Source organism: Anas acuta, chromosome 5, assembly GCF_963932015.1.
Source record: "Anas acuta chromosome 5, bAnaAcu1.1, whole genome shotgun sequence".
In the NCBI taxonomy this organism is placed as follows: domain Eukaryota; kingdom Metazoa; phylum Chordata; class Aves; order Anseriformes; family Anatidae; genus Anas; species Anas acuta.
The window spans coordinates 39,466,919-39,493,561 of record NC_088983.1 but is presented as its reverse complement, the minus strand read 5'-3'; the positions used below and the strand labels follow the sequence as shown (position 1 = coordinate 39,493,561).

Here is a 26,643-nt window from a genome sequence, read left to right as displayed (position 1 = left end):
GAGTTGTTCCAATGGGGCCATGGATAGTAAGAAAGGATGCCTCTGCTGGGAGAAGGGAAGATAACACAGGGAGAAAGTCCTGTCCCTTTCAGTGGCACAGGCTCAGACATTTTCGGTTTCTCTACAGTGCTACTAACTTTTCCTTTCTGTGTTTGTCAGATATACTTCTCTCTCACAACTCCTAAGTATCAGAAGGAGTAAATTTTCACTGTCTGGGGCACTGAGGTGACACCATTAATCTAATTTCTTCTCCTTCTTTCTTTCACCATTCCTCTTAACCAGTTCTTCATTCTTTTTACACACCACCACTAACGTACACAAAAGAAAGCATGGCAAATGACCCACCCCAGGCTCTTTTGCTGTGGTGATCATCCTGAAGTAATGGGATGTCGTGGCTGAATTGCCCAAAGTTGTAGAGGCTATGTCATAACCAGAGATTTTTAAGTTTCCTGCTCTGAATCAAATTACTAAAAACACCAGTAATCTTCCACTCCCTTCAGGTAATACTTAGTAAGACAACGTATTGGTAGCATTCTCTATTAATTAAATAAAGCAACACTGAAAATTTTCTCCCCATATTTTTCTGTCAGTGCAAATATTAACTTGAGAAAGAAGCACAGTCAGAAAGTGAAAGCTTTCAAAACATCTTTCCTTGAGACAGGTATTCAGATACATTGAGGACATTTATTTCTTGAAACTCTTAATTTATTCCAAAGCTTTTATTTAGGATTTTGGTAATTCAAATGGAATTACTAAATGTAAATATAGGAACATTAATTCATAGCCCCACTTACAGAGAAAATTGCTAAATAATTATCACTGAAATACAAATTCTTCCCAGGTAACTATTAATCTGCTAAGATAAAAACTGTGGCCTGTTCCCATGGCCAGCAGTTGCACTTCAACAGGAAGGTCCAGAAATCTGTATTTTCAAGTGAATTACTGATAGAACTATGTAATGAAATGAGGAGATTTTTTGCCATGAGTATTTGCTGTAAAGAAACTGAACTTGCAGAAAAAGTGGAAGCACTCTGCCTTAGCTAAAGGTTACAGTTCTAGATAATTGGAGAATATTCTTGCAGTCAGAGTGAAGAACTGTGATTTAAAACAAAAATTCTCACAAAAGAGAATTAAAAAAATATGGGTAGAGTTCTATGAGTCCAATTTGTCATTTACAATGCAAAACACCTTGAGGTTTTGCACTTAAAATAATGTTTTAATAAATTCCTCAAATTATCCAAATACACAGGTAATGAAAGGTTCCAAATGCTTTGCAGTATTAAGTGCTGCAGACTGACAGTAATAAAACTTTGGAGGAGACTTTCATAAGACCAACATTTTTGACATGAAATAAAACCTTCAACCAAACTGACTGATAGTCAGCTGAACATCTCCATGACTCAGATTCATTGTAGATACTTACACAATTTAATACAGACAAGATGCAAGAGAACCCATTTCACAACAGTACCCCATTAAAGACAAATCTGAACAATAGTCTTGGATTTTGATCTTCAGACATGGGAGGAGTCTGATAAGGATCAAACCAGGACTGCAAATTTACAGCTGTAAATCTTAGTACCACTTATGTTGCCTAAACTTGGTGATGCTTCATTTGCCCTACTGTACTACAGACAATTATTTATTTCTTATGCTTACCAGAAAGGGGTACAACCAATGCTCTGTAAGAATGATTTAATCTCCAGTTCAGAACAAAATGGAAATTTATATTATCTCAGATCCAGAGACATATCTACAGTCTTCTATAGGGTAGTAAAGTAGGAAGCTCTTCCCTAAAGTTACAGATTTTCTGACACACAGGTAATAATGATGGCACTCAATCATACACGAAAATGAAACAAAAGGGAATAGTATTACATCTTTCAGAAAGTTGCACTGGTATTTTATATCTGTACTAATGTTGCAAGATAATTGTAATTAAGAACTAAGGACTTGTTTTGTCTGCACTTTGTTCTCTTCACTAAGATGTTTCTGCTTAGTAACTTGGATTTTCAGCCAACAGATGCTATTTGTATGGACGTTTTATTTTTCTTATGGAGTGCAGCACAATAGTTCCCCATCTGAGGATCCTAAATTATAAAGTAGTTAAAAATACTATATACTTTTTTTAATTTAATTTAATTTATTTTAATAAAAATATTATTCTAAGGGGGTGATATTTTCTGCTGGTTTCATGAGGTAAACCAGCTCACCAAAACTTATGATCAGTACCAGAAGTAACAAGAGGGATAGGACAATAGGAACCAAGGAAGAAAGGGAAGAACAAGAGCATAACACTTTTTTTTTTTTTCCCCCAGCAGTAAGTGTTTACATTAGCTTTGTCAACTCATCTAACAGCACTCTAAGAGTGCAACAACAATTACAGAGCAACTTCTAGAAGCAGCACACATAAACACAAGTCTCATAGGCAGCATTCAACACCCTTTGACTAAGGTAATGGCTTCACATTCCTACACACCTCCCCTTCTTCTTGTGCCATGTCTTCCTCCCTGTTTTAGACTGTAGCACCCTGTAACTCATCTTGCACCCTCTCTGGAAGGCACTTATTAAGACAGCCAGTGAAGCAATTTAGGTAACTAAAACAACAAAAGATTAACCCACAAAAAGAGAGAAAGAGAGAAGAGAGGTTTTTTGTTCCGTTTTTGTGAACCGGGAGAAAGTGATCTGATTTTCCCTGAAAAGTTTTAAGGTTGCAGATTAGGACCTCTTTCTCTTTTATAGGGAAATGATATCGCCTTGCATTGTTACCCCTTCCTAAAACACATACAGACCAGCCTAAGCCACACCCAGACCACTGTGGAATTAGGTCCTCTGGCTTTCTTATTACTAAAGGGGAAAAAAAAAAAAGAAAAAAAAAAAAAGAAAAAAGAAAAGAAAAAGGATATAAATGTCAATGTTCTAGCTAATAAAGCTAGCTGTATAGTATGTCATTCATGCATTTTTATATTCACAGTATATGTTTAAAAAACACCCATACACTTTACTCCAGTGTTTTTTTAACATGACTCTTGCATGCAGTCCTTTTAAAAGCAAGCATTTTGTTGGTGGAGAATTTACATCAATCTCTTGTAGCTAAATGGTCACAACACCAGTCCTATACTTAAGGCAATGTAAATTAGCTTGCTCATACAACATTCTGTAAGTAAAGCCAAACAAACGAAAAATAATGCTTTGGACAATAAAGTTATGACAGCATTTTGACAGATTAAAACACAGGAAAAGCAGGACCTTTTTATATAGAAAAAAAAATCTATTTAAGGTATTATCTTAGCTATTATGTTAGGATATATTTCTGTAAGTTGAAAAATTATACATAGTTACTGATAAAATAAATAATAAAGTTTAACATGCTTCTTCTCTGTGTATCTATTTACCTTTGGTTAAATCAAAATAAGTGATTTGGTAACAACAACATTGAACATAATCTGACAAAAAAAAATGCATCTGAAAGCAAATCCTATGTAGCTATAACTTTTGTTTAAAAATTCAACAACTTTTCACTCATTCTTTAAGCAGTGAAACATAGTTTGAAAGGAAACATGGTTTATTATTAAAGGCTAATATTTTAAAAAGCTCTGATAGTTTCGTGCATGGTCAATTCTGCTAGTTTAGGAATATCTAAAATAGGACTGACCTGGGCAGAAATTCTGAGGTGTCCGAGTAGTGAATCTTCCTTGTAGAGTGCGCTTTTCAAAATGCCCTGCAGTTGCATTCTGATGTAGGCCTGGTTGTCTGATGGCAAATCCCAATTCTCCAGGTTCAGAAAACTTCAGATAAAACTGCGGCTCCAAATCATTGAAAGAGAGGTTTATAGCACCGTGCCTCCCACTGCAATAGTCACCGAACATAGGTTCGTCCTTGCCGTTCTGTGCAGGTAGTGGGAGAATCCGATGATGCAGCTGTGGGCTAGGCAGTCTTGAAGATAATGGAGAAGGAATAGGTGACATTTGTTTGTGTGTATTAGATAGCGGATAGGAATTACTAAAAACATTACTCACAGCTATTAACGAGGGTGAATGCAGCCTTTTCTCTTCCAGTTTAAGATTATTACCTGTCTGAGAAACATCAGGACCTTCACTTACAGGCAGGTTCAGAAATAAATGCTTGCTGCTTCCCCGGGATACCGTGGTTCTTTTCTCATATATTGAGCCTGGCAGGTTTCTGTCTGCTGCTGTAATTTGTTGCAGTCTCTTCCATTCTGCAGCTTCATCTAAACTGTCACTCCGTATAACTTTCAGAAGAGCTTTATTGACTGCTCCCACAGGGTTGCATGACTCATCAGTAATGTGCACTCTCTCTGCTTTGTACTGCAAAACAGAGCCGTCTCGCTCCTCTTCCTGCTGCACGCTGTTTTTAGAGTCTCCAGCAGCTTCATCTACCGAATATACACCAGTTCTTGATATAAACTCATTAGGTACTGCTGTGAGATTGGGAGAAGCGGTTTCTTTACCTTTGTGAAAATCAGATAAAGACTCTGCATGGGTTTGTGTGGCTTTTTTAACACAAGCTTCTGAATCCTGCACTTTCACAACAACTCCGATTGCTGCTTTCTCCTTGCATACCTGCTCAGTACATTTATCTTTCAAGCTTTTAGCAGCTGCAGGTTTACTTAATGTCTCTAGTTGGTTAGATAGATTGTCCTGAGATGGCTCTACCAAAGTGATACTCTGCTGTACATTCTTAACTTCAAGAATGCATTCTCCATTATCCAATAGTTCAACCGGAACCATATCATTGCTGTCTTTTGATACACAACTCGGTAAGTTGGCATCCAGTTTCATAACTTTGTTGCTTTCAAGAAAATACCCATCTTCTCTCTCTCTTTCTGGTTGAATACCAATTTCTAGTGGTAAGTCATCCTTACCTTTTACTGTTAGACAACTGGATGCGGAAAAGGAACTGGGAAAACTCCTGATAGGAAATCTTGTGGGGGGCATCTTCTGATTTCCCAGATGTATGCCTTGCCCAATCAGCAAAGAAGGATGTTGTTCATGCACCTTTTTTGTCCCTTTCCAGTTCCTGAATTCCTCAAAGCTCTCTTTCTTTCTATATTTACTCTTTTTTTTGCAATTAAAATTGTCGCTACTTGTGGAATCCAGAAAGAATTCCTGACGATATGTAAAACTGGAGTAGTCATCTCCTCTATGTTTTTGGACTCCAGAAACAGCCTGTTGCTTTCCCTCCTGTTGTCCTGTATCAAGGCTTGGAATATGATGTGATCTCAAAAGACTGGATAACAGTTTTTCCTTTTCAGCAGTTAGCCTGTACAGCTCAATGAGAATGTCTTTCGTTGTAGTTTGCTTGAAAATAATATCTCCAAAGTTTTCATATGGCTGTTCTCTCATCTCCATTTCTGACCGCTCCTGTACTTTATAGCAATTGCAAAAACGTTTACTGGTTCTATCCAGAGTTACACAGCCCTTGTAAGTAAATCCTCTGACTTTTCCCTCTGGAAGATAAAAGCTGACGTAACAAAGCTCCATAATGGGTTTGTGCAATTGAAGGATAGTGTGCGTGCCTTCCATTATGCTTGCCAAATTAGTCATTCATTTAAATTATATGCTAAGTGTATCAAAGCTTGCTTGCATGACATAGCGTGTGAGGCAGGGAATGGACAGAAGGCATCTGACTAATCTTCAACAATAATATTGTGTGCTGGAAAAAATAAAGAAAAGCCTGTCAAACTTGGTTATGGCAAATGTAATATGACAAATAACAAGCCCGCAGAAGCAGTTTTCTCTCTCTCTTTTTTTTTTCCTTCCCTGATACACATCTTTAACCTTGAAAAATCTGACACAAAAAGAATGATATTGCTAAAGCTCATATTTAGAGCCCTAATCCTTCTCCCCTACATCATGCCTGTGTCTCCAGGGTTCTCAGTCAATGCTGTTGGTTCCATAAGGTCACAACAGGTTCATTATGTCCATTTCAAACAGAATTTACTGTTTAATGCTGAAATCTATTGCCCCCTCTCTGTTAAAAGTTAACTTGCTCTTGAACATCTAGTTAAAAGAACCATTCAAGCATATATGTTTTTTTTGTTTTGTTTGCTTGTTTTTTAAACTCAGTAAAACCAGCACCATAACACCTTCAGTGTCATTGGCCATCATTACTTATTACACAGGAGAAGAAAAAAAAAAAAAAAAGAAAATTCTCTTCCCATATGTATCTGTGAAACTGCCCTGACATCAAGAAAACTTGCAAGAAAAATGTTTATTTGGTTAGTATATTCAGAGCAAAAGACCCATCAGATACAGAACTGTATAAATTTATTTCGATCCAAAATGCAATTGTATTTCTACAGACAGGTTTACTGAGCTTTGTTGTTTCCTTTTCTTTGCATTGCATTGCATTTTCTTCCTACAGTTTGGATATACTTTTAATCTTTTGAAACACCATGACAGAAGTTTGTTTACTCTTTTTGAGAACTAAATTGTTTTTTATCCAGGAGGAACTCTGCTATCATAATGAAAGCGGTATTCTGCAGTCACTGGGAAACGTGTAAGCATAATGAAAAGAGCTAAAGCTCAGCAGCAAAACCTGCAGCACACAAAGCTGGAGAGCACCTGCTCCAAGGGTTCTCTTTGTTGGAAGGTGCAGTAATCACAATTTTAACTTTGAAAGGGTAAGTACAGCAGAACTTTCCATCATTTCAAAATAGTCAAACCTCAGGCAACAATAATTAATGGAAGATACCACATTACCATGTCATGTATTTCAGTTGTACATACAATGCTTGCATATTGACAAAGTATCAGTTTGTAGAGTATAGTGAGTTAGATATAAAATTATACCATAAGATTATCAGAATAATTAGCAAACAGTAATTCTAAGAAGCAAGTGGCATTTACTCAAAACATCCTATTCTACTGGTAAGTAGTCATTTCTGCAATGGTTTTGATCTAAATTTTAAAGCGTCACACCTATATTCTTTAAATAATTTCAAACTTTCTGTTTACTTTGAATAAAAATAAAGTAATTTTCCATTTACTTAATGTCAGCAAAATTCTTGATGTGCACACTTCAGAGGAGAGAGCCTAATGGGTAGAGCCTAATAGTGAGGAAAATCTTCATTTGAGCCAGATCACCTTCTTAATTCTATTCACCAGCAATCAATGGTTAGATGGCATTCAGAAAGCTGTGCTTTCTCTGATATAAGAAAGGGTAGAACAGATACAAAACCTTTAGTCAGTACTTCTGTTGAAGTCTGCCTTCTTGTTTCATAGACATACAATTTCTAAGAAAATTCTGCCTTACTCTTTCTTCTCCTATCCTTGTCTTAGCTCATTATCTGAGTTTAAAATACTGACAAGGCTGAGTACTGCCAAAAAGTGTATTCTCAGTTCTTGTCCTCATCTCCAGCTGTGCATTTCTGCTGCTTCTCTGGTGTAGAAGCAGGTGCTCATGCAGCCACAGGGTGGGTGTGTCAATGGCAGATGCACCCAAGAGTGGTTCTGCATACAGAAATAACAACCATCAAAGAACATTTTTTCCTCAGAGAAGACATCTTGAACTTACTCACTCTTCACCCAAGCAGAGAACAACACTTATGGGAACAGTTTGCTAATACATCAACTCGGCAATAGCACCAAATTGCCCCTTGAGTCACCTACTGTGGCAGGCTCCATCAAATATGAGCCAGTTAACTTGTTGACATTTTCATAAATTAATACTCAGCAGCCTTGGCTAACATATGCTGAGTCAGTTTTTACTTGCAGGAGAACTTTACTGAGGAGTAGAATTTCAAGGGAGTGGCTGGGCAGAGAGATGGATGCCAAAGTCCATATTATGGTCCACTGGCAACAAAACAGTTAAACTAGGAAGCAGAAAAAATAGGAAGCTTGGAGAAAAATAAAAATAAAATAATGAGGGTGGATTGCCCAAGTAGACCAAAAATCTATGCTTGGTATTGACTTAAGGAAGATGCTGCATAGAATCATAGGATATCCCAAGTTGGAAGGCACCCATAAAGATCATCGAGTTCAACTCGTGGCACCACACAGGTCTACCCAAAAATTCAGACCATGAATTCAGACCAGCATCACAACAAAATATTTATCAATGCATTTGCTTTAGAAAATACCAAAAGGGAGGGAGTTATAGGAAGAAAGGGAATTCTATTTAATACACAGAATAAATCAGGTCTGTGTTAGGTCCAATTTAATAGTTTTATCTAGGGAAAAAAAAAATCAAAAAAAAAAAAAAAACTCTTGGTATTATTTTAGTATGAATTATCTTGTGTGTTCATTTGTTTCACCTGGCATTTTTTCACTGCAAGATGATGAAGCGATTACAAGGTAATATCATCATGGAACCTATAGATCTAGAAGCTATAAACAGAAAAATTACAATCAAACTGAATATCCTCAGTTGACACGTACGATATTGAGCAATTCAGCTCAGTTCTTAGTAACAGATATGCATTTTTTTGGACAAAGGAATATATGTGTAAAGGAGAGAATTTGCTAGCCCTTGCCTTTGCAACACAGATTTGCTGGGCTGTAACCCCAAAAACACAAGCTGGTGCCCTAATCTAATCTGAGTTCTCATTGATTACATTACTGAATTAAGACCTGCAAGCTCCTCCTGAAGTCATATTGCAGCTAAAAGCGCAATTTAGTTATTTATTTATTTTCTTTTAAGTTAGAAACAAATAAACCTTTTTATAGATGTATTGGTTTAATCTTACTAACAACAACCTGTTAGGCCAGTTTGGACCCATTTTGAATGATACATCTTATTAGATCTGTTCTTGCTTGAACAAACTAACCATTGGGATTGGTACACACATACTGACACATTAAAGAGTCTGTATTATCTCTGCGTTTCCAAAAGATCTGTTAAGTCTTCTAAAATTATGTAGTTTTGTTCAGATGTCTGTTTTTCACTGCACATGGGAGGTGGGGAGTGGAATGGGGAGAACTGCAGGCCTGCTTTCAAAAAAAAAAAAAAAAATTATATATCACCAGAACTGCAAAGAAAGTAAATTGGTTTAATTAAGCAATACCCTAGGTAAAAAGAGTCAGTTCTCAAAAGTGCTGTTCAAAATGCATTCTTGGAAAGTCAGGTCCCCGTGGCTGCAGTCCCTTCTCTCTATCAGGATGTATCACCTCTGCTCAGCATGGCAGGTGATGCTCCTTCTTCCCCTGATCTTTAGGCAAGCAAGAACTGGAACTCCTTACCTTCCCAGCCCTCCCCAATACCTGACTGTTAATAGGTGACAGTGTGTTCCTGAGTACACTACTGGTAACTTCTGTGCTGTATTATACCGCTAATGACCACACCAGAACAGAAGGATCCACATTACAAGCTAGAAGAAACTGAAATGAAAGTGATTGCAATAAAATTTGTTTATTACTAAGCACAACTGGTTTGATAGAGATGAACTCCAGCATTTTGTTTTCCTGCTCACTCTCACAATTATCTGAGTGTTTTTTCAAACTAACATTTGGCTTAATCACAAACATTATAATTGGAAAGATAAAAGAAGATTAGCTCTTCAAGGAGACAAAATGTTACAGCTCCTTGCAGTTGGAACTTTCCAACTAGAAGTCTATATCATATTTACTGCATTGTGAAAAAAAATTTCAGAAGTTAGACTATTTGTTCATGAAATAGCTTGAAGTATAATATGCGTTGTTAGCAATGCATGGTAGTTTAAAACACAATTGTTCTCTACTTCGCAAATACTGAACTATCCTAGTAAAGAGTTGTTAAGACATAAGAAACAGAGTCTATACCAGACACAGACATCTTCTATTAAATTTCAAATCTCATGTAATGGCACAGGGGAAGTATTAAAGAATATTAGAGCTTGCCAAAAAATTTGGAAGAAACATAAAAGGATAGCACAGAACATAAGGTTTGAAAGTCATTAAGTTAATCCACAATGCAGAGCTCAGCATACCAAAATGGTTTTAAAACAAACACAAAGCGTGATAAATATACAAAGAGATAAATTAAATGAAAATCACTAGAAAAGCATGTTCAATTCTTTGGATCTTTTACAATCTCTGGCTATATTATTCTGTCCAAATAATTCAACACAGGACCAAGTCCATAAAATGAAGTAATCTGAAATTCAGCTCCCTGAAAACCCTGTCTCTGTGATCTGTAATGAAGGAAATCTAAATGTCAAACTCTAAAACCATCACTTAAAAAGATACTCTATATGTGGTATGTAAAATTAATTAAAATTAAAGTTTATGATGGACTGATTAACATGAAACTGGAAAACAAACTAGAAACAAATAGCCAAATTCCCCTACGCTTGTTCCTGGACTTCGTAGGCCACTTTGAAAGAACAGTAAATAAACTTAGTACCTTTCCAGCATATAGGAGATGGAAAAAAAGAAATGATGGATTAAGAATCAATTTCTACTATTTATACTTAAAATTTATACTACACTTGAGCAGTCAGGTTGGGAAACAAACACAAAATGGTTATATTATTCATACTATCTGGTCTCAAAATTGTTTTGAAAAAAACTAGACCACAAAACTATAATTATATTGAAATTACTGACTTCAGTAATAGTTTAATTTTTGAAATGATAAAAATATTTTTCCACATGCAATAATAACTATCTCAGTCTTTTGTTTCAGAACTATCAAAATGTTTGGCTAAAAACAGTGAAGTTCTTCACCATAAAACATCACAAATCCTGCAAATATTTTCAGTTGTACTCTTACCCCAAAAGTTCCTTTCTTCAGATTTTTGAAGCCAAGTGACCTCCAATACAATTTATCTACATTATTTTCTGAATATAACCTAAAGCAACTCGGAAACACAACATAATCTGTACAAGTAGATTTTTTGTTGTTAGTACTTTATCTGTGCTAACACAACCTTTTGCAATTTTAGTTACAGAAAACAAGACCTTTCCCCCAACAAAGATTTAGATTGACATGAATGTTCTCATCCTTCTGCAGCCTACTTCAATTTAGCAAAGCAAGATGTTGCTTTTTCTGACACAACTGCGTCAGCAAGTTAAAAAAAGGAAAAAAGACACACAGCGTGTCCTCACAACTACTAAAACTGTGTTGGCAGAGTTCAGCCACATCATAGGATGTATTAATTACCTTTCTCAAATACACGTTTGAATTAATTTTCAACAAGTTACCAGATGAGATTTCCATCACAAACACTTCCATTTGACTGTTTTAAGAGGTAGTTAATAAAAAATATGCAACAGATATTGTAAATACGAAAAACCCTTAATCTAATGAGCAGTAAACCAGCAGACCTTAAAGGAAAGAAAGAGAAGAACACAATAGAAAGAAAGAAAGAACACAATAACGGTCTGCTTGAAACAGGATGCTTCAAGAAGTACAGCATCTGAACCAATAAACCCCTCTGCATTCAGTCAGGATTTTACATTCTCCATCTTGCTTCTGGGCACTCAGCAGGGAAAGAACCAACAGAACAGATGAATCAGTCATCTTGCTTCCAGTGATTTTGGACTGTAACAGCATTTTCTGAATGCTGAAGGCAAATTGAAAGGGAAGTATCACTAAAAACATTGCATTCCAGATAAAGACTTGTTTATCATAACAGATTTGAAGAAAAGTGACTTTTCCAAGATTAAATAATATAAGAGAGGTTTTTCTAAGTGATGGCAACAGCAGCTCTTATAGAATTTAATGATATTAATGATATTAAACGGGTTCAATCCATTATACTCAGTTCTCAATATGCAATTAAAGCATCAGTCTGTATATAATTGTCAGTGACTGTCAGCCTAGAATACTTTTTCCCAGTCTGTATGAAGACATTAAATGTTGCAGAATTTTTCTTACTAATTTTTTGGGCCAGGATGGTTGCATGGAAGATTCATGATTTCTTTCTGCAATTTTTTTTTTCCTTCTGAAGTTAAATTCCAGAGACTTTGTGTATACTTTCATATAAGGATACATACCTTTTATATACATACATTTACATACATACGTATATATACATACACGTATTTGTCACTTATTGCTCCGTTCCAGCTTTGCTTGCAAAAACAAGCGCCTTTAATGCATTTTATTTTTAACTGAGATTTTCCTTTGGAAAAACATTTCAAGAGACAATATTTGGCATGGAAAATTGAATCTAAAATAACTGAAGTGTCAAAAAGTTGTAGCTGAAAATAGAGTCTTACAATGAAAAATGCCTGAACAACTTAAATATAGATTTTAGCAATCAGTCTTGCTGTTATATAAGAAAAGCAAATTTATTTTACTTCATGGGTGAAACATGAACACTCTCCATTTTGCATAAGAATCTTCATTTTGCATGATATACGAAACATCAGCCAGACTATGTTGCAAACAATATTGACCCTCACATCTCTCTGGAACAAAACACGTGGACGTAATAGATACCACAGCACTTTGGGCAACCTAGTCTAGTGGGAGGTGCCCCTGCCCAGTGTGGGGGAAAAGAAGGGGGGTGGAAATTGGATGGTCTTTATGGTCACTTCCAACCCAAACCATTCTATGATTCTGTTTCAGAGAGTGAGGCTGCCCTCCTGGCCCAGGTCCATCAATAAAATCCAGCAACTACAGTTAATTAATCTTAGTTAAGAAGATAGAAAAGTCATTTTCACAACACTCCAGGCCGTATTTTCCTAAATGATACATAAGGAAAATGAAAACCAGTTGAGGATACTTGGGAAAATTTAGAAACTTTAAGGTACCAGATACAATATTATCATGACAAATTGACTTATGCTTTCACCTAGTCTAGAATATACATGTGTGAACTGTATGAACATGAATTCACAGGGATTAAAAATTTGGGTATTTATAAACAAAATAACCCAAACTGTCCTCACTGGTAATAGAAGAGTATTTTGCCAAATCTGGAAATTAAAGTGAATTTTACAACTATGTCAACTTATTTAAAAATAAGTACAGGGTTTATTACTCAACAACAGTATAAAAAGGATATTTTGTGATTTATTATTTATGCATTAGTGTAATAGAATGTGTATATGATTATGACATATATATATTATACAATTATAACGTAATATAATACACCTTGCTCTAATAACTATTCTACTACTTTAGGTGCCTAAGAATACTGTCAATAAAATAATCTATTTTAAGTTAAAACTGACAACCATTCCAGGACATGTGGCTAACATCCAGCTGAATTCCTATAGAGCTTGAAAAATAATTACAAGCAAGAAGAAACATTTTTTGCCTCAGGAAACAGGTCTTAACAAAAAGCTGTGCAATTACTAGTCAACTGATTTTCAAGTAATAAACAAAATAAAAGCCATAATAGACCTAAAGAGCTTGGACAAACCTCTACTCATGTAATCATGATGTAATCATTACTTATTTCAACAGAAAACCATAATATTTTCAAGAAAAGTAAAACAGAAATTGACATTAATAGCAAACAAAATAATACAAACTTGCAAGATCATCTTTATATATTTTAGAATTCGGTCATCAACTGCACACCTGACTTTTTGCCATAGATCAATTTTAACGCATGTAAGTATTTCATTAAAAAATAAAAAAAAAATTAATACATTGCCTATGTTTAAGTTTTATAGGCCACACTGTATGTTATTTCCACTTCTGGCAGCATGCACAGGATATTTCTACAGGGGAAAAACAAACAGCAACCTAAATGATTTTTTTTTTTTTTAATAGAAGAATTGTCTTCATGTTAATCTTTGCCCAAAAGCTTTAAGTTTGATTGTTCAAACTGCAAACTCTCCAGGTAAGAGCTGCATCTTACCATGTTTTTAATAAATTGGCTTGCAAATACCTGATACTGATCAGAATATATTTTTCAGGTATGGTTTGAAGAAGTAACTTCTGGGAAATATCTTTACAAATAGAATACTGAATATGCTTTATAAGTAATTTCTCTAAAACCATCAACTTGTGTCAAACCTTTAAAACTTTATTAATATATCTTATTTCATTTCAATCTGGTTTTAGTTTTACATTCTTATACACTCCAAAAAGGACCCTGTAATATTACTGTGGGGCAAAATAGACCAGTGTATTTTGTTGCATGCATACCAGCTAAAGGATCCAAGTTGGTGAGATTATTGCTACGAAGAGCTCACCAGTTTGTATCACGTATCATCTTTGTTAAACCAAGAAACTAGATTTGTATTTATTTAATGCCCATGCCTGTTAGTGCCATGCTAATGTTTAAAACAAGTATTTAGTATACTGTCTTTCAGATCAAAAGGTCTTTCACCAAATACCACTTTCAGAGACACTTTTGGTTTAATCATATATTCTGAGCTTTAAACACAATATAATATGTAAGGAAAGCCAAGGAGAAGGAAACTAAAAGGATGTGATACCACCAATTTTTGAGGTATCTCATGAGCATGGAGAATAATTCTAGCTGCAAAAGTCTGGGACAACTGCTAAAGAAAATGCATGTGCTAAGGAAGTTTCAGTAGAGAAGACAGAACAGAGACAGAATTTAAAATAAAAGCAACTTAAAAAAAAAAAAACTTGTAATAACAAATTTTTATACCTTTAGAAGAACTCCCCAATTAAAATCCAGTGATAAGGAAAGATCAAAGATGCTGTCCCATACTAAGTTCTTAGGACAATATTGAAACATTTATATTTATTTGACAAGTTAAACCTATTTTTAACTGTGCATATTTTAAAATATTTCATAAAATCATGCAAACTTGGAGAATAAGTTCAGAAAGCTTTTCATCTTTTTCCCCTCCCCAGACTTTAACCAACTTGAAATTACTTGAGCCTTAAAGAATATCAGGTTGCTTCAAAAATAACCTTCATCATCCATTTTTTGAAAATCTTGGCTGTACTGGGATGAAATGGGTTGTAATGATCATGTTAACACTTTAAAGGAGGAAGTGTTACAGGAAAGAACTATGGTTGTATTTGTTTTCTTCAGTTCAACTTTCTGATGACACCATTTCATAGGTGAATGTTTTTGACATATAACTCCAATTTACAAAAAGTTATAAACTCAAGGGCTACCCATCTGAGAGGACAGATTACAGGTTTTCTACAGACCTGTTAAACAAATACAGGAAGTAACAACTTGCATACATACAACATTTAGCCTGTTGTATGCGTCCTGTTTTAAAGTACAAATCAACAGTAAAAAAAAAAAGAAGTACTGAAAATGCTTAACTGCTTGTATGTCCTTGTGGTTTTCTCAGCCTGTGTCCTTACATAGAAGACCATTCACATGGAGCTTTCATAAAATTCAGCAAGTCTGTCAACTGGCAAATCTGGCACCTCTTTAACAATGTTTTTAACAACATTTAAAAATATTTATAAAACTCAAAAGATTAAACAGGCTGCATAAATCCCCCAACTGGTTCTAACTATAGCAACAAGACAAACCTCATGGGAAAAAAAAAAAAAAAAAGCAAAAAGATTAAAACACAGTATTTCTGTGTAATGAGCTCAAAAATACAGCAGGATAAAAAGAACAGCTTTAAGAAAAATGTCAGCTTAGATCTTACACATTTTACTTCAAGATCTCACTAGCACCATTTAGAATAATTTAAAATCATTTGTAAGATTGAATGATGTTAAATGGAGGACAGAAGAACTTCAATATTAAGTCTTAACAGCTCTTGCATAATTTTCTAAGGGCCCAACTCAACAAAATATATCTGGTCTTCTGGAGATACTAAGCCCTCTATTATGACTACATAGGACTGGATTGAAAATCAAGCAGAACATCCAAACTAGTGATTAGTGGTTCAACCTTCCATGGAAAGGGAAGGTACTTCCATGCAGTACCTGCACAGCTGGGAAACACAATCACTTGGATAAGAACTCTTGCAGCACATTTTGTAGGCTTTCTTTTCCTCTTCTCAGACTACAACTCACTCAGTGCTAAGACTCACTATCCATGTTGACTCTCTACTCTGACAATATTCATGTGGAGTAAAATAACTACTGTTTTTATGACCAAGCACAAAAAGTCAATGTATTTTTCCACCTATTACCTCCAAGTATGAGCAAATAAACATGGACAGTCAAAACCAGCAATGATAGCAATCCTATATGATTATTAGTAGTAACAAAGAGGGGTTAGGCATGAAGGAATAGTGCATAAAAATAAAAAATATATTGAAACAGTAGAAATAATTCACATCTATTGCTGAGGTTCTGTTGAATTATAGCTACTTGATCGCTTCATGTTGGAAAGTTTCCTGCCTTTTTGGTGCTCATCATGATAATGGAATATACATCCAGATTTCATATTTAAAAAGTTCTATAAGATAAAAGCTAGAAGAAGAATACATTTCATACCAAAATAGTCAAAGCACAATCAAAAGCTGACAAATGTTCTCAGATGCCAGGAAGACTGGGTGGAGAAAGGGATGCAAAGATCTTTGAAAAGAGCAACACAAGAGGCACATGGAGATTTCTTTCATTCAGTCCTTAAATATGACAGTAAAGCAAAGAGCAGAAAGCTGCCCCACCCTAGAACCTTAAAAAAAAACCCTCTTATGATTGTCCTCACTTTCCTTTTTCTACTTTTGAGTTCTCTGTAGAGCATCTAATTTGGGGATATTTCAAAAGACTATTTTTCTCCTTTGGTTCCACTTTCAAACATAATATGCACATAACCTAAAGAAGGATCAAAGTGTCAAAAAGGATCACCTTATTAAATGGTATTGTAGAAGTCCAAGATTTCATGCTTCTTTACACAGGCAAGTCATCAAGAGCATCAAGAGTTCTTCTCAAATAAAGCTTAAAAATATTTCCCCCTCTCACCTTTTTTTTTCCTGCCAGAGAAAATGAGGAATATTAGTCTTTTAACAAAACAAAACCAAATCTACAAACCAGTAGTTCTTCATACCCCAGACGGAACTGGTCCTTCACCACATTTTTATATCCTGACAAATGTCAACATGAAGTTGATGTTCATTACATTGACATTTATTTTGAAAAGTTACCATCTCTCAGTACTGTTTAATACTTGTCTATAGCCTCCACAAAAGGAAAAGGTCTTCTCTGGCCTCTAGTTGCTAAGCTTTCTCAGAGGGAGATTTTCTCTAATTTATCATCTTCTGGTAATAAATTATTTTATTATCTGAAAATTATTAACAGAACATTTTAAATTAACAAGAATTGATAGAGGGATCTATAGATATGAAAAAGTGAAAATAGAGATCTGTAGTATTAATTCAAATAATTTATCAACTTTGGAATGGTCCTTAAGAAACTAAAAGGAAAAAAATAAAAATTTCTGGAAAATCCTGTCTACGCAAGAAAATCTCTACAGAGATAACTTACTTTTACCCATGCTTTAGCTTTATCATAACAACTTACAAAATATTAGGGGAACATTTACTTACTGCTTATTACTTACTACGTGATGATGTCCTATGCCCATGTGGCTGTGCATGCTTCACCATATAGTTAAAAAACACAAGCAACCATTCACGTTCATGGCACTTGTTTTTAATGAGATAGGTTTCAGCCAAGTCAAAACTAATTTCCATTGTTAAAAAGACACTTCACAAGATGGTTTGATTTCATACCACATTACAACTCTCTATCCCTAGACACTCTGTCTGCAGTCATTCAAATTAATTTAATGATGTTATGGGTTGACAGCTTCTTTAGAAATATAAAAAGCACTCCTTCCTCCCTTCCACTCTCTATTCAATCCAAAGTGGCTGAGCTGTTTCTGCTGAAACTTACCAAAACAAGCTAATTCACCTGCAAGCACAGGCCAAGCTACCTGGAAGTTTCAGAATGTTATGTGTAAGTGGTTTACCAACACTCCATAAAAGTATTAATTATGTACTTGTAGAAGTATCTTTAAATGAGTACTTAATGGTTTGTTGATAACATTTACACAAGACATTTCTACAAGTAAAATTACCATTAAACAGCTGTGAACAATTGAAAGGTTCGAGGGAAATAAGTGATTAAAATTAGAACATTAACCAAAGCATCTCTATCATTTCTCAGCAATCTTTTACATTGATTAATTTCCTGGGAAGTTCCAGGAAAGTAAGGATCCATTATGATTACTGCTACACTCTTGGGGAAACAAAGAACACCAGACACAACCGCAAAACAAGCAGGTCTAAGCATATACAGCTGCCAGATCACAGTCTGTCAGCTGGATGATAATGTGATTTATTATTGCATCTGAAGGAAGGAGAATGTGTCTTAGTTGCCTTTGTATGCTGATACCCTTCATCAGGAGAAGGGTTTATCCTTAAAGTCAGTATGGGTCCTTTTAACACTTTTCCATCACGTAAAAAGTATTTGCAAATGTCATTATACTAATGCATTCTACTTTGGGTAACAGTCAAGTAGCCTCATCTGCAACTGTGACTGCCACGAGCTTTACAATATACAGTAACAGATTGTCTGAATGCTCTAAATATTAATCACGTATCCCACTCATCTGCCCTCCTGAGTGCATGAAGGGATTTGCATCCATCAAACACTACAGGATTACAGCAATCACTGACTCTACCCATACATCAGACTTGAAGAAAGTGAGCATATAGTTTTAAGAGTTATTTTGGGTTGGGGGAGGAGGGGGAGTAAACCGGTAACAAACTTACATTAATAGTGCCGACAGGAAAGGAGGAGGGAGGAAAGCAACGGGCTTACCTAGAAGGCTGCAGGAGAAGCTCAGAGGTGCCAGCCTTTGAGTTACCGCAGAAGCTGTTTATAAACAAGCAGAGAGCGAGCAGGCAGGAGATGCTCACGAAGACTAAAGGGCTCCCTTGTCCCCAGCCCCCCTCGAGCAAGCCTTGTCATTTTTCCAATCCCTTCGAGTACCGCAGGGGAAGGCACTGCAGGGAGCGGGCAGCACGGCGGTAGGCAAACGAGCGGAGGGGCGGGCATTACCTTGCGCCGAGCCAAGCCGAGCCGGGCGCGCGATGCTGCGGGGCTGGCGAGGGCCGGGGGCGCTGGGCAGAGGCCCCCGCCGCTGCCCGGCCCCGGTCCCGGTTCCCCCGGTCTCGGCTTGCCGTGGAGCTCGCGCTGCGAGGCTGCTTGGGTCACACAGCGCCGCTGTGAGACCCGCCGAGGCCGCCCCCCGAGAGACGCCGCTGCCCGGAGCGGAGCCGCCGCAGCGGGCTCGGGCTGCCAGCCCTTTGCCGAGCGCCCCTGGAAGAGGCGAATGACAAAAGAGGCTGGCTTCCTGAACCGCCTCAGAAAGAAGCCAGCTATTTTAAGGTGCGGAATTGTAGATGGAGCAAGACAAACTACAAACAAACTGGTCTGCTGCTCTGACTATTTTTCTGCAAATAACCTTCCTGCCATGTTCGCTGAAAGTCCTCCATCTATCTGCAGGGCACCACAGCAGAAAGGCTTGGGCGAAAACATGCTTAGATGGAAAGAACTGAGATGGTTCAAAAGCAACAGAGTTAAGGTTAAAATATTTACATCACGCAACCGAGAGAAAATGTGCATTGATTTCAATTTGGGTTTAAGACCATTATCAATGCTGAGACATTACAAGGAAATACCATTTCTCAGTGTAGCTTACAGCCTCCTGAAAATGTCACATTTGCTTCTGCTGAGTTCATTAATACATGATACATTTTAATAAATGCTTTAATTAGCTCACTGTGGAGATCTCAAGATGTGATATTATTTAACAGAAATTACCTACCTTTACTTGAAACACCGGGGATCTTCAGATTCCTATCACTTCAGGATACTTACAGCATCAAAAGGAACCCACTTGAAATCTCAGAGTTTTCTCCTTTCAACCTGAAATCTTCTGACCATCAACTGATTGCCTATAGCAAAATACTAGCTCATATTCTACATACCAAGACATGTCTGCAGACTAGGGAAGAAAAAAAAAAAAAAAAAAAAAAAACCAACAACAACAACAACAGATTGAAAGTAAGACTTTCCCTTCTACTGTTTAGTATTTTCAGGCTAAGATTAACAATTACTTTGTTAGTAACTTCCCTTTTGCAAGCATGTGGTCTGTATCAAGACAGAGTTCACAGAAAGCAACCGACATGAAACGATTATGTCAGGCTGCAATGTAGGGCACACAGAGCAAAACCTAATCTCTGAGAGGTTTCCACTTCATCTGCACTCATCTGCGTAATCAGCTTTTCATCTTGTCATAGGATAAATGCAACCTGCCTTCTGCTTCGTTTACCCTATATAGAACGCCGGTATAGGTTTGTACGAAGCAAGCAGCAAGAGCTCATGTACAAATGTGTTCAGAAAGGAACTTGAAATGATTACATTTTTAAAGGAACATTAAAGGTTGCAACTCATCTATTTGCTTTAGCATGTACTAATGTACTAATTAGAGTAGAAAGCTAATCACTTCATCTGGTATGCAAACTGAGCCTCCTTTAGATGAAACAATCCTGACTTTCAGCTACCTTTTAATTTCATAATCTGTGACTTTGTGGACAGTAAACAATGATAGCTGTTGTTTAAACCTTTTATAGGAGCTTTGTAAACTGTAAAACTCCAGTGAGTAACCCAAGCTGTTGAGTAGACCTAGCAAGTACAATCTTCACTTGTTTTAGTCTCAGTTCAACTGAGAGACCAAGCTGAGTCTTGGAGACCTTCATGGAACAAGGCAATGAGCAGCAGCCTTCTACTGAAGCTGTTCCATTATTTGCAGCCATATCACCAGGAATCCTAGTTAGTCAGCAGATGAAACAACTGCATTTCAACAAAAAAAATGTTCTCTGAAGTAACATTTCAATTGGGAAAGTACTGATTAGCTGAGAAGACACCAGTAAATGTGAAAAATAGGTTGAAACCTTTTAGCAAAATCTAGCAGGGTATTACTGCTACAAAATGAAGGGGAAAAGGGGCAGTAAAAATGCGGTGGGAAATATAAAAAACAATTCTAACATTTGAAACATTTTACAATTTATGAAAGTTTTGAATTTGTTTTCTTCAGTCTAAGTTTCAGAAGATTGTATGGATAGTGTCGTAGAGGTACATGAGGTATGAAGTTGAACTGTACAATGCAATTAGGGGAGTAGAAAAGGTATCACAGCCTGGTGCCAAAACTGTTGCTACCAGTCTATTTGAACATGAAGAACTGAAATGCAGAAAGACTTCTTGTACATGTCATCTCCATTTTCTTTTTTTGTTTCCCCATAGGAAATTCCTGTCCCAGAACAGGTCTTATTTCTCTTAATGTATAACGGGGATGTAAGACTTCATGATTTCAACTTAAAATTAATGCTTTCAATTCTCTACAAGTTCAGGCACATAATTCAACAATTCATTATCTACTCATATGTGCATGGCCAGTACCAAACCCAAAAGAATTATATTTTTTTCCATCTTGTTTAGATGCATGAATTGAACATGTTTAAGGCACAGTATTTGGGTGGTATTCTTTTAATATAGTACCAGTAAGTTTATTATATATGCCAAATACTGTGCATTCTTCAGTTCCCTCCCATGAAACCCTCCTTGTATTTTATTCTTTAATCTACACCATCCTATGTCTTGTAGTAGCACTATGAGCATTTCGTGCTCATTTGATTCATCATTCCAGGAATTCCATGCACTACCTACTATATAGTTCATGACCCTTTGTCCCTCATGCCAACATTCTTCTCACATCAAAAACTCCACATAGAGATTCTGCTCAGTTATCCTGAGAAAAATTTGTGAAATTGTATGGAGCCCCTAACAGGATCAACTACAATTCTGGCATTCTTGATTAACAAAAAAATAAATAAATCATCTAGTAAGACACCATCTGTTTTGTTAGGTACCTTGGCACTATCAAAATAGTTACATGTACCATACAGGAATCCTAAGAACTGTGAAATGCTTTCATATCCCCATGAGGAAGGTAAGATTAAAATAAACAATATTTGATTTGTAGAACATGGATTACTCTGCATCTTGATACAAACACCAAAAGATCATTGTCCTATTTATGCTAGCAACATATATGCAAAGATACTGAAATGCATTTACAAAATGAACTGGATTGATTTTTTGAGCAGAGCTTGTATTTATTTATTTTTTTTGTCTTTGCAACATGTCATATTGCTTTGTGTTATTTTTTTTTTAAGATAAATTCTTGACCCACTAACAATTATAACAGAGTTATTATTTATATTAGCAATCAGTTTGTCATGCATTAACATCTAAGTTTTATCTAAATAAGAAAAACAGATCTACCCTTTCAAAATATATGATCATCAGTAAGATAGCAAATCTAATTTTTCATTTCACACAAATAGTGAGCTTTGGCCAAAATTGCTTTCTGTCTGATTAATCAATATGGAGTGTAATAGAACAGCAGAGAAAAGTCTTTGTAATTTTCAAAATTTGGAAAATATAAGACTTCGCAGTATTGCCAACTCTTGCTATTAAGTGACCTGACTTTGAACAGGAGGGAAACCAGTCTTATAACGAAAACAAAAATTACTGAGAGAAGGGTGAAAAATGACCTATCATCAGAAGACATGAGATGGTATCACTGAAAATGCAGAACATCTCTCTGAATTGACAACAACATATTTAAGTGACTAAAATATTGCAGGGGGGGTAGAGTTAGATGATCTTTACGTTCCCTTCCAACCTGAGCCATTCTACAATTGTTAATGGTAAGGATGTTAATAGGACCAGTTGTGTATGTTGATCGCTGAGATATTCCCTGGCAAGCTAGATTTTTAATCAGTTTCAAGTAAAAGAAAGAAAATAAGGAAAATTCAACAATTATTTGAGAATAAAGGAATAATATTAAGAAAAAATCCCTTGGTTCACATAGTGTAATCTGAAAACGCATTCATGGAAATTATAAATATTCTCTAACAACAATAAATACAGAATATTAGTGTGTTCTAATTTTTAAAAAGGAGAAGTTTACTGTTTGCCTTATATATAATACTTAGAGATTCACATGGGGCTATTACAGCATCATATCTATAAGAAATCAGTAAGATTGGAATGATTCTATAGTAATGTAAACTATATACTCATATTGTGAGATGTGTATATTTATAGTATTAAAGACTTCTATGAAAGGTTAATAGGATCTTTAGATGCAGACATTTATTAGTTATACTGCTCTCAGAGTGGTCTTAAGGAAAAAAAAAAAAAAGAGGTCAGCAGGTCTTATGCAGCAGAAATTCACCACCACTCCCACCTCTCTCACATCTTCTCTTTCTCTCTTCCAAATACACATACTATTTTACAGACACTAGTGAATCTAAAATCAAATGCCTAACATTGCAGGAATATTTCCTGAAGCAAAAATTGATTCAGTTTGCATAAAGATATTTTAAGTGTAAACAGAAAACATAATTACTGAATACTGAAAGGCTGCATTCAAAATAAGGGCTAAATGAAAAACAGTGCTGAGCACTGATGAAGACTCTTGGTATCCATACTACACTTCTTGCACAAAGCTACATATTGACAAAATCAGCTGTGAAACAGTTCAGACTTTTGTCTCTGATATGTCAGCGTAGTATTTTTCACATATATGCTAAAACTAACTTTTTTAAAAATCGGGAGAAAAATAGCTTACTCAACAGCTATCTTGTCTCTTATAAATGCTTACTTAGGGGGAAGAAAATAAGTAAAAAAAAAAAAAAAAAAAAAACAAAAAACAAACAAACAAACAAAAAAATCAATAAATCAATGTTTCTGTTAATAAAAATCAGTAGCTGGTTCAGCATAGTAAACAAGAATATGGCAAAGAAACTGTATTCTTTCTATCAAATGCTCTAAATACATTTTAACCAAATGACTATTATGACCAGTAACAATTAAGCAGAATTAATCAGATACCAAATTAGAATTCCTCTGGGATTCCTCTAGTAATCTGAGAAAAAAGGTGGGGGAGAAGAAGAAAAGCAGTATGTGGGCAAAAAAAATAGTTGTGCTTTTTCTAAAATGTGTATGCTCAGCAGAGCTGTGTGAAAATAATTAGGACATAAATTCAGACTCATACAGTGGCTCTTGCAACTTCTGAAAACAAGGGAACTTAATTCAACCTATTCTTAATAAACTGATGGTGCTTTATCCGAAGCTGATTAAACTACTGCTTTGAGAGAATCACAGTTTCACACTTGGGAGTGTCAAGGAACACACTAAGGAAAAGTTGATTGTTTAAGGTCACAGCAAGGAAGTGGTACACATGAAAAGAAAATAAAAGAGGTACTTATCACATCCAATGCTCTGCATATTTCACAAAGATGAACTAGTACTTCTTCCTGTATGGCACAGGGAAAACAAAACAAACCAAAATCTCAGTGCAAAAAATGATAGGGGTAGAGCACAATATAATTCTTCTAGACCACAATTAGCTACTAAGTCTAAACATTAGATGATTTATGAAACAATCATTATTCCAAAGAAATTTTTCCTTATGTCTGTTGTTTGAAAGCACAAATTCAGCTGCTCCGTAGGCTCCATAGACACTACAAATTTTTGCAAGGAGAAAAACAGATAAGCTTGTATGATTTAATCATGTGAGCTGATACTGCCCCTTCAAAAATTGATCATGAGTTTGACTCCAACACTTTAAAACATTTAGCTTAGCACAAAACCAACTTTAATGAAAGTTACCAGGACATATTTCTATATATAGAATATATACATTATATAGCATATATAATATCTAATAATATATTAGATATATAATATATATTATTATATAATATATATCATGTATTATATAGATAGTATATATAATAGATATATATTATCCAGCAAATGTTGATGTAATCTCAGCAAAACAAAGTCCAGTTCAAATGCTTCACACATTTATCATCTAAAGTCTTTTAAAATTGTTTCTGTTGGATTTGAACTCCTTGTAAATTGTAACTAGTCTCTGATGCCTAACACATTGGCACATGCCATTGTTAAGAAAAATCAACACTAAAACCAAAACTTATACACATCCTCAAAACAAACAAACAAACAAAACAAAAAAAAACAAAAACAAAAACAAAACACAACACACAGAGCATGCCAAATTTAAGGTGACAGAGGAAAGCAATTAATACTCCCACTTATTCCGGGAAGAGGACTGGTATATAAAATTCGAACTACTTATTCTACTTCAAATTTTAAGGTGTTGGAAGTTTTCCAATCTTAACATTAATCCCAACAGATTTGAATTCAGTGGTCACACTGTTAGATAGCATAATTAGCTGATGAGTCATTTGTCAGACTGACTTTAAAAAATAGGTAAATTTAACTTTAGCTTGTTGACTATTATTGTACTGCATATGAAAAAATATGAATATATAAAGTAATCATAACTCCTGTAAGTATTTCATCAGCTTTTTTTTTTTCATCAGTTGTCAGTATAAATCAGTGGTTTTTTTTTGTTTTGTTTTGTTTTTTAATATAGAAAAATGAATTGGTGCTTTTTCTTCTTCATTTAAGAACTGTTGCAATTCTCACCTGACGGCCACTATTTGATATTTCTAAAAGTACTAGATAACTCGCAGTTTGCTATGGTTTCAGCAGTGAAAGAACAATGAAAGTTGTACCAATACTTCCTGCCAGATATAGTGTATACAAGAATCAGAAAAAAAAAAATTTCTTCTTTGCTTCATGGAATTGTCAGCATCAAGGAAGAAGGAGTGGAAAAAAGGAGGCAGGGAAGGAGAACAGGAAAAGAAACAACAAAGGAAGGTAAAAATGCCTATTAATAACAAAAAAAAAGTGTTTTGTTTCTATGCTGGAAATATATATAGATATAGATATATTTATATTTACATACATCAGTAAGATGAGCAGGAACAACTGGTCCCAGAATCTGAACTTCTCAGCACTGAAGAGAAGGAAGTCCTTAAGCAGGAGTAAGAGTAAACTTAGCATACGAAAGCTGCAGAAATAAAAATCTGTACTTCAAAATGCCTATAAAGAGTTCTTCCATTCTGAAATGAAGCAACAATATCTGAATCCATCACTGCAGATGCATCAGTCATATCACTTGTGGATCACTTTGCATCTATTTACACTTACCAAACAGTTTTTAAACGAATCCACAGCCTCTTCATCAGCACTGAAAACATTATAAACAGTAAACTCAAAAGATATCTGAGACACCACTTAACTGTAGCTGTTTGCTGTCACATGACAAATACCATATGACGAGTTTTATACTGATGATCAGCTTAAACCTACCTCAGTTCTCAGTTTGCCTTGAGGGAAGCTATTCCAGACCATCACTTGTTTCAATGTCCAAATTATTTTCAGCTTTTTTATACTGCTTTGTTCTGAACTGCACAAAAAATCTTTACACATCCCAAGAAGACTGAGATTCATTTTTAAGAAAAAATGCGGTGATACATTATATTCACTAAAATTCCTTTTGTAGGAATGGGATTCCTCTTGATTTCAAACATGCTGCATTCGTGAAGTACTTAATATATTCAGTTTTCTGGGACAATACAAAATAGTTGATCATAGTAAATGATCCAGCCATTATCAAGACACCTAAAAAGATCTTGGATATATTCTAATAATATTGACTTACCACTGGCCAGGAAAGCTTATGTCAGAATGAATCTGTATAGAATATAATATACACTATAATATATTATTATATCATATATATATATAATATATTATATAGAATATAATCACACAGTAAGCTTCAAGTTTTCAGTGTAAAACTTCATTATACTTCACACTTTGCTAAAG

The 26,643-nt window shown here is 35.3% G+C and overlaps 1 protein-coding gene and 1 long non-coding RNA gene across 2 annotated transcripts; both read right to left on the bottom strand.

The window, feature by feature from the left end:
• Positions 1-3,800: 3,800 nt before the first annotated feature.
• On the bottom strand, positions 3,801-19,198 carry LOC137857601 (formin-1-like). The gene is made up of 3 exons (XM_068684310.1): positions 16,651-19,198; positions 4,020-5,676; positions 3,801-3,936 (listed from the first exon to the last, which is right to left on the bottom strand). Exons 2-3 carry the CDS (start codon positions 5,565-5,567, stop codon positions 3,928-3,930), a joined length of 1,557 nt encoding a protein of 518 aa, XP_068540411.1. The 5' UTR covers positions 5,568-5,676; positions 16,651-19,198; the 3' UTR covers positions 3,801-3,927.
• A 2,826-nt stretch (positions 19,199-22,024) lies between these two features.
• On the bottom strand, positions 22,025-25,917 carry LOC137857602 (uncharacterized). Its single transcript, XR_011097176.1, has 2 exons — positions 25,718-25,917; positions 22,025-24,197 (listed from the first exon to the last, which is right to left on the bottom strand). It is a non-coding gene; the product is annotated as an uncharacterized lncRNA (long non-coding RNA).
• Between the last annotated feature and the right edge of the window lie 726 nt (positions 25,918-26,643).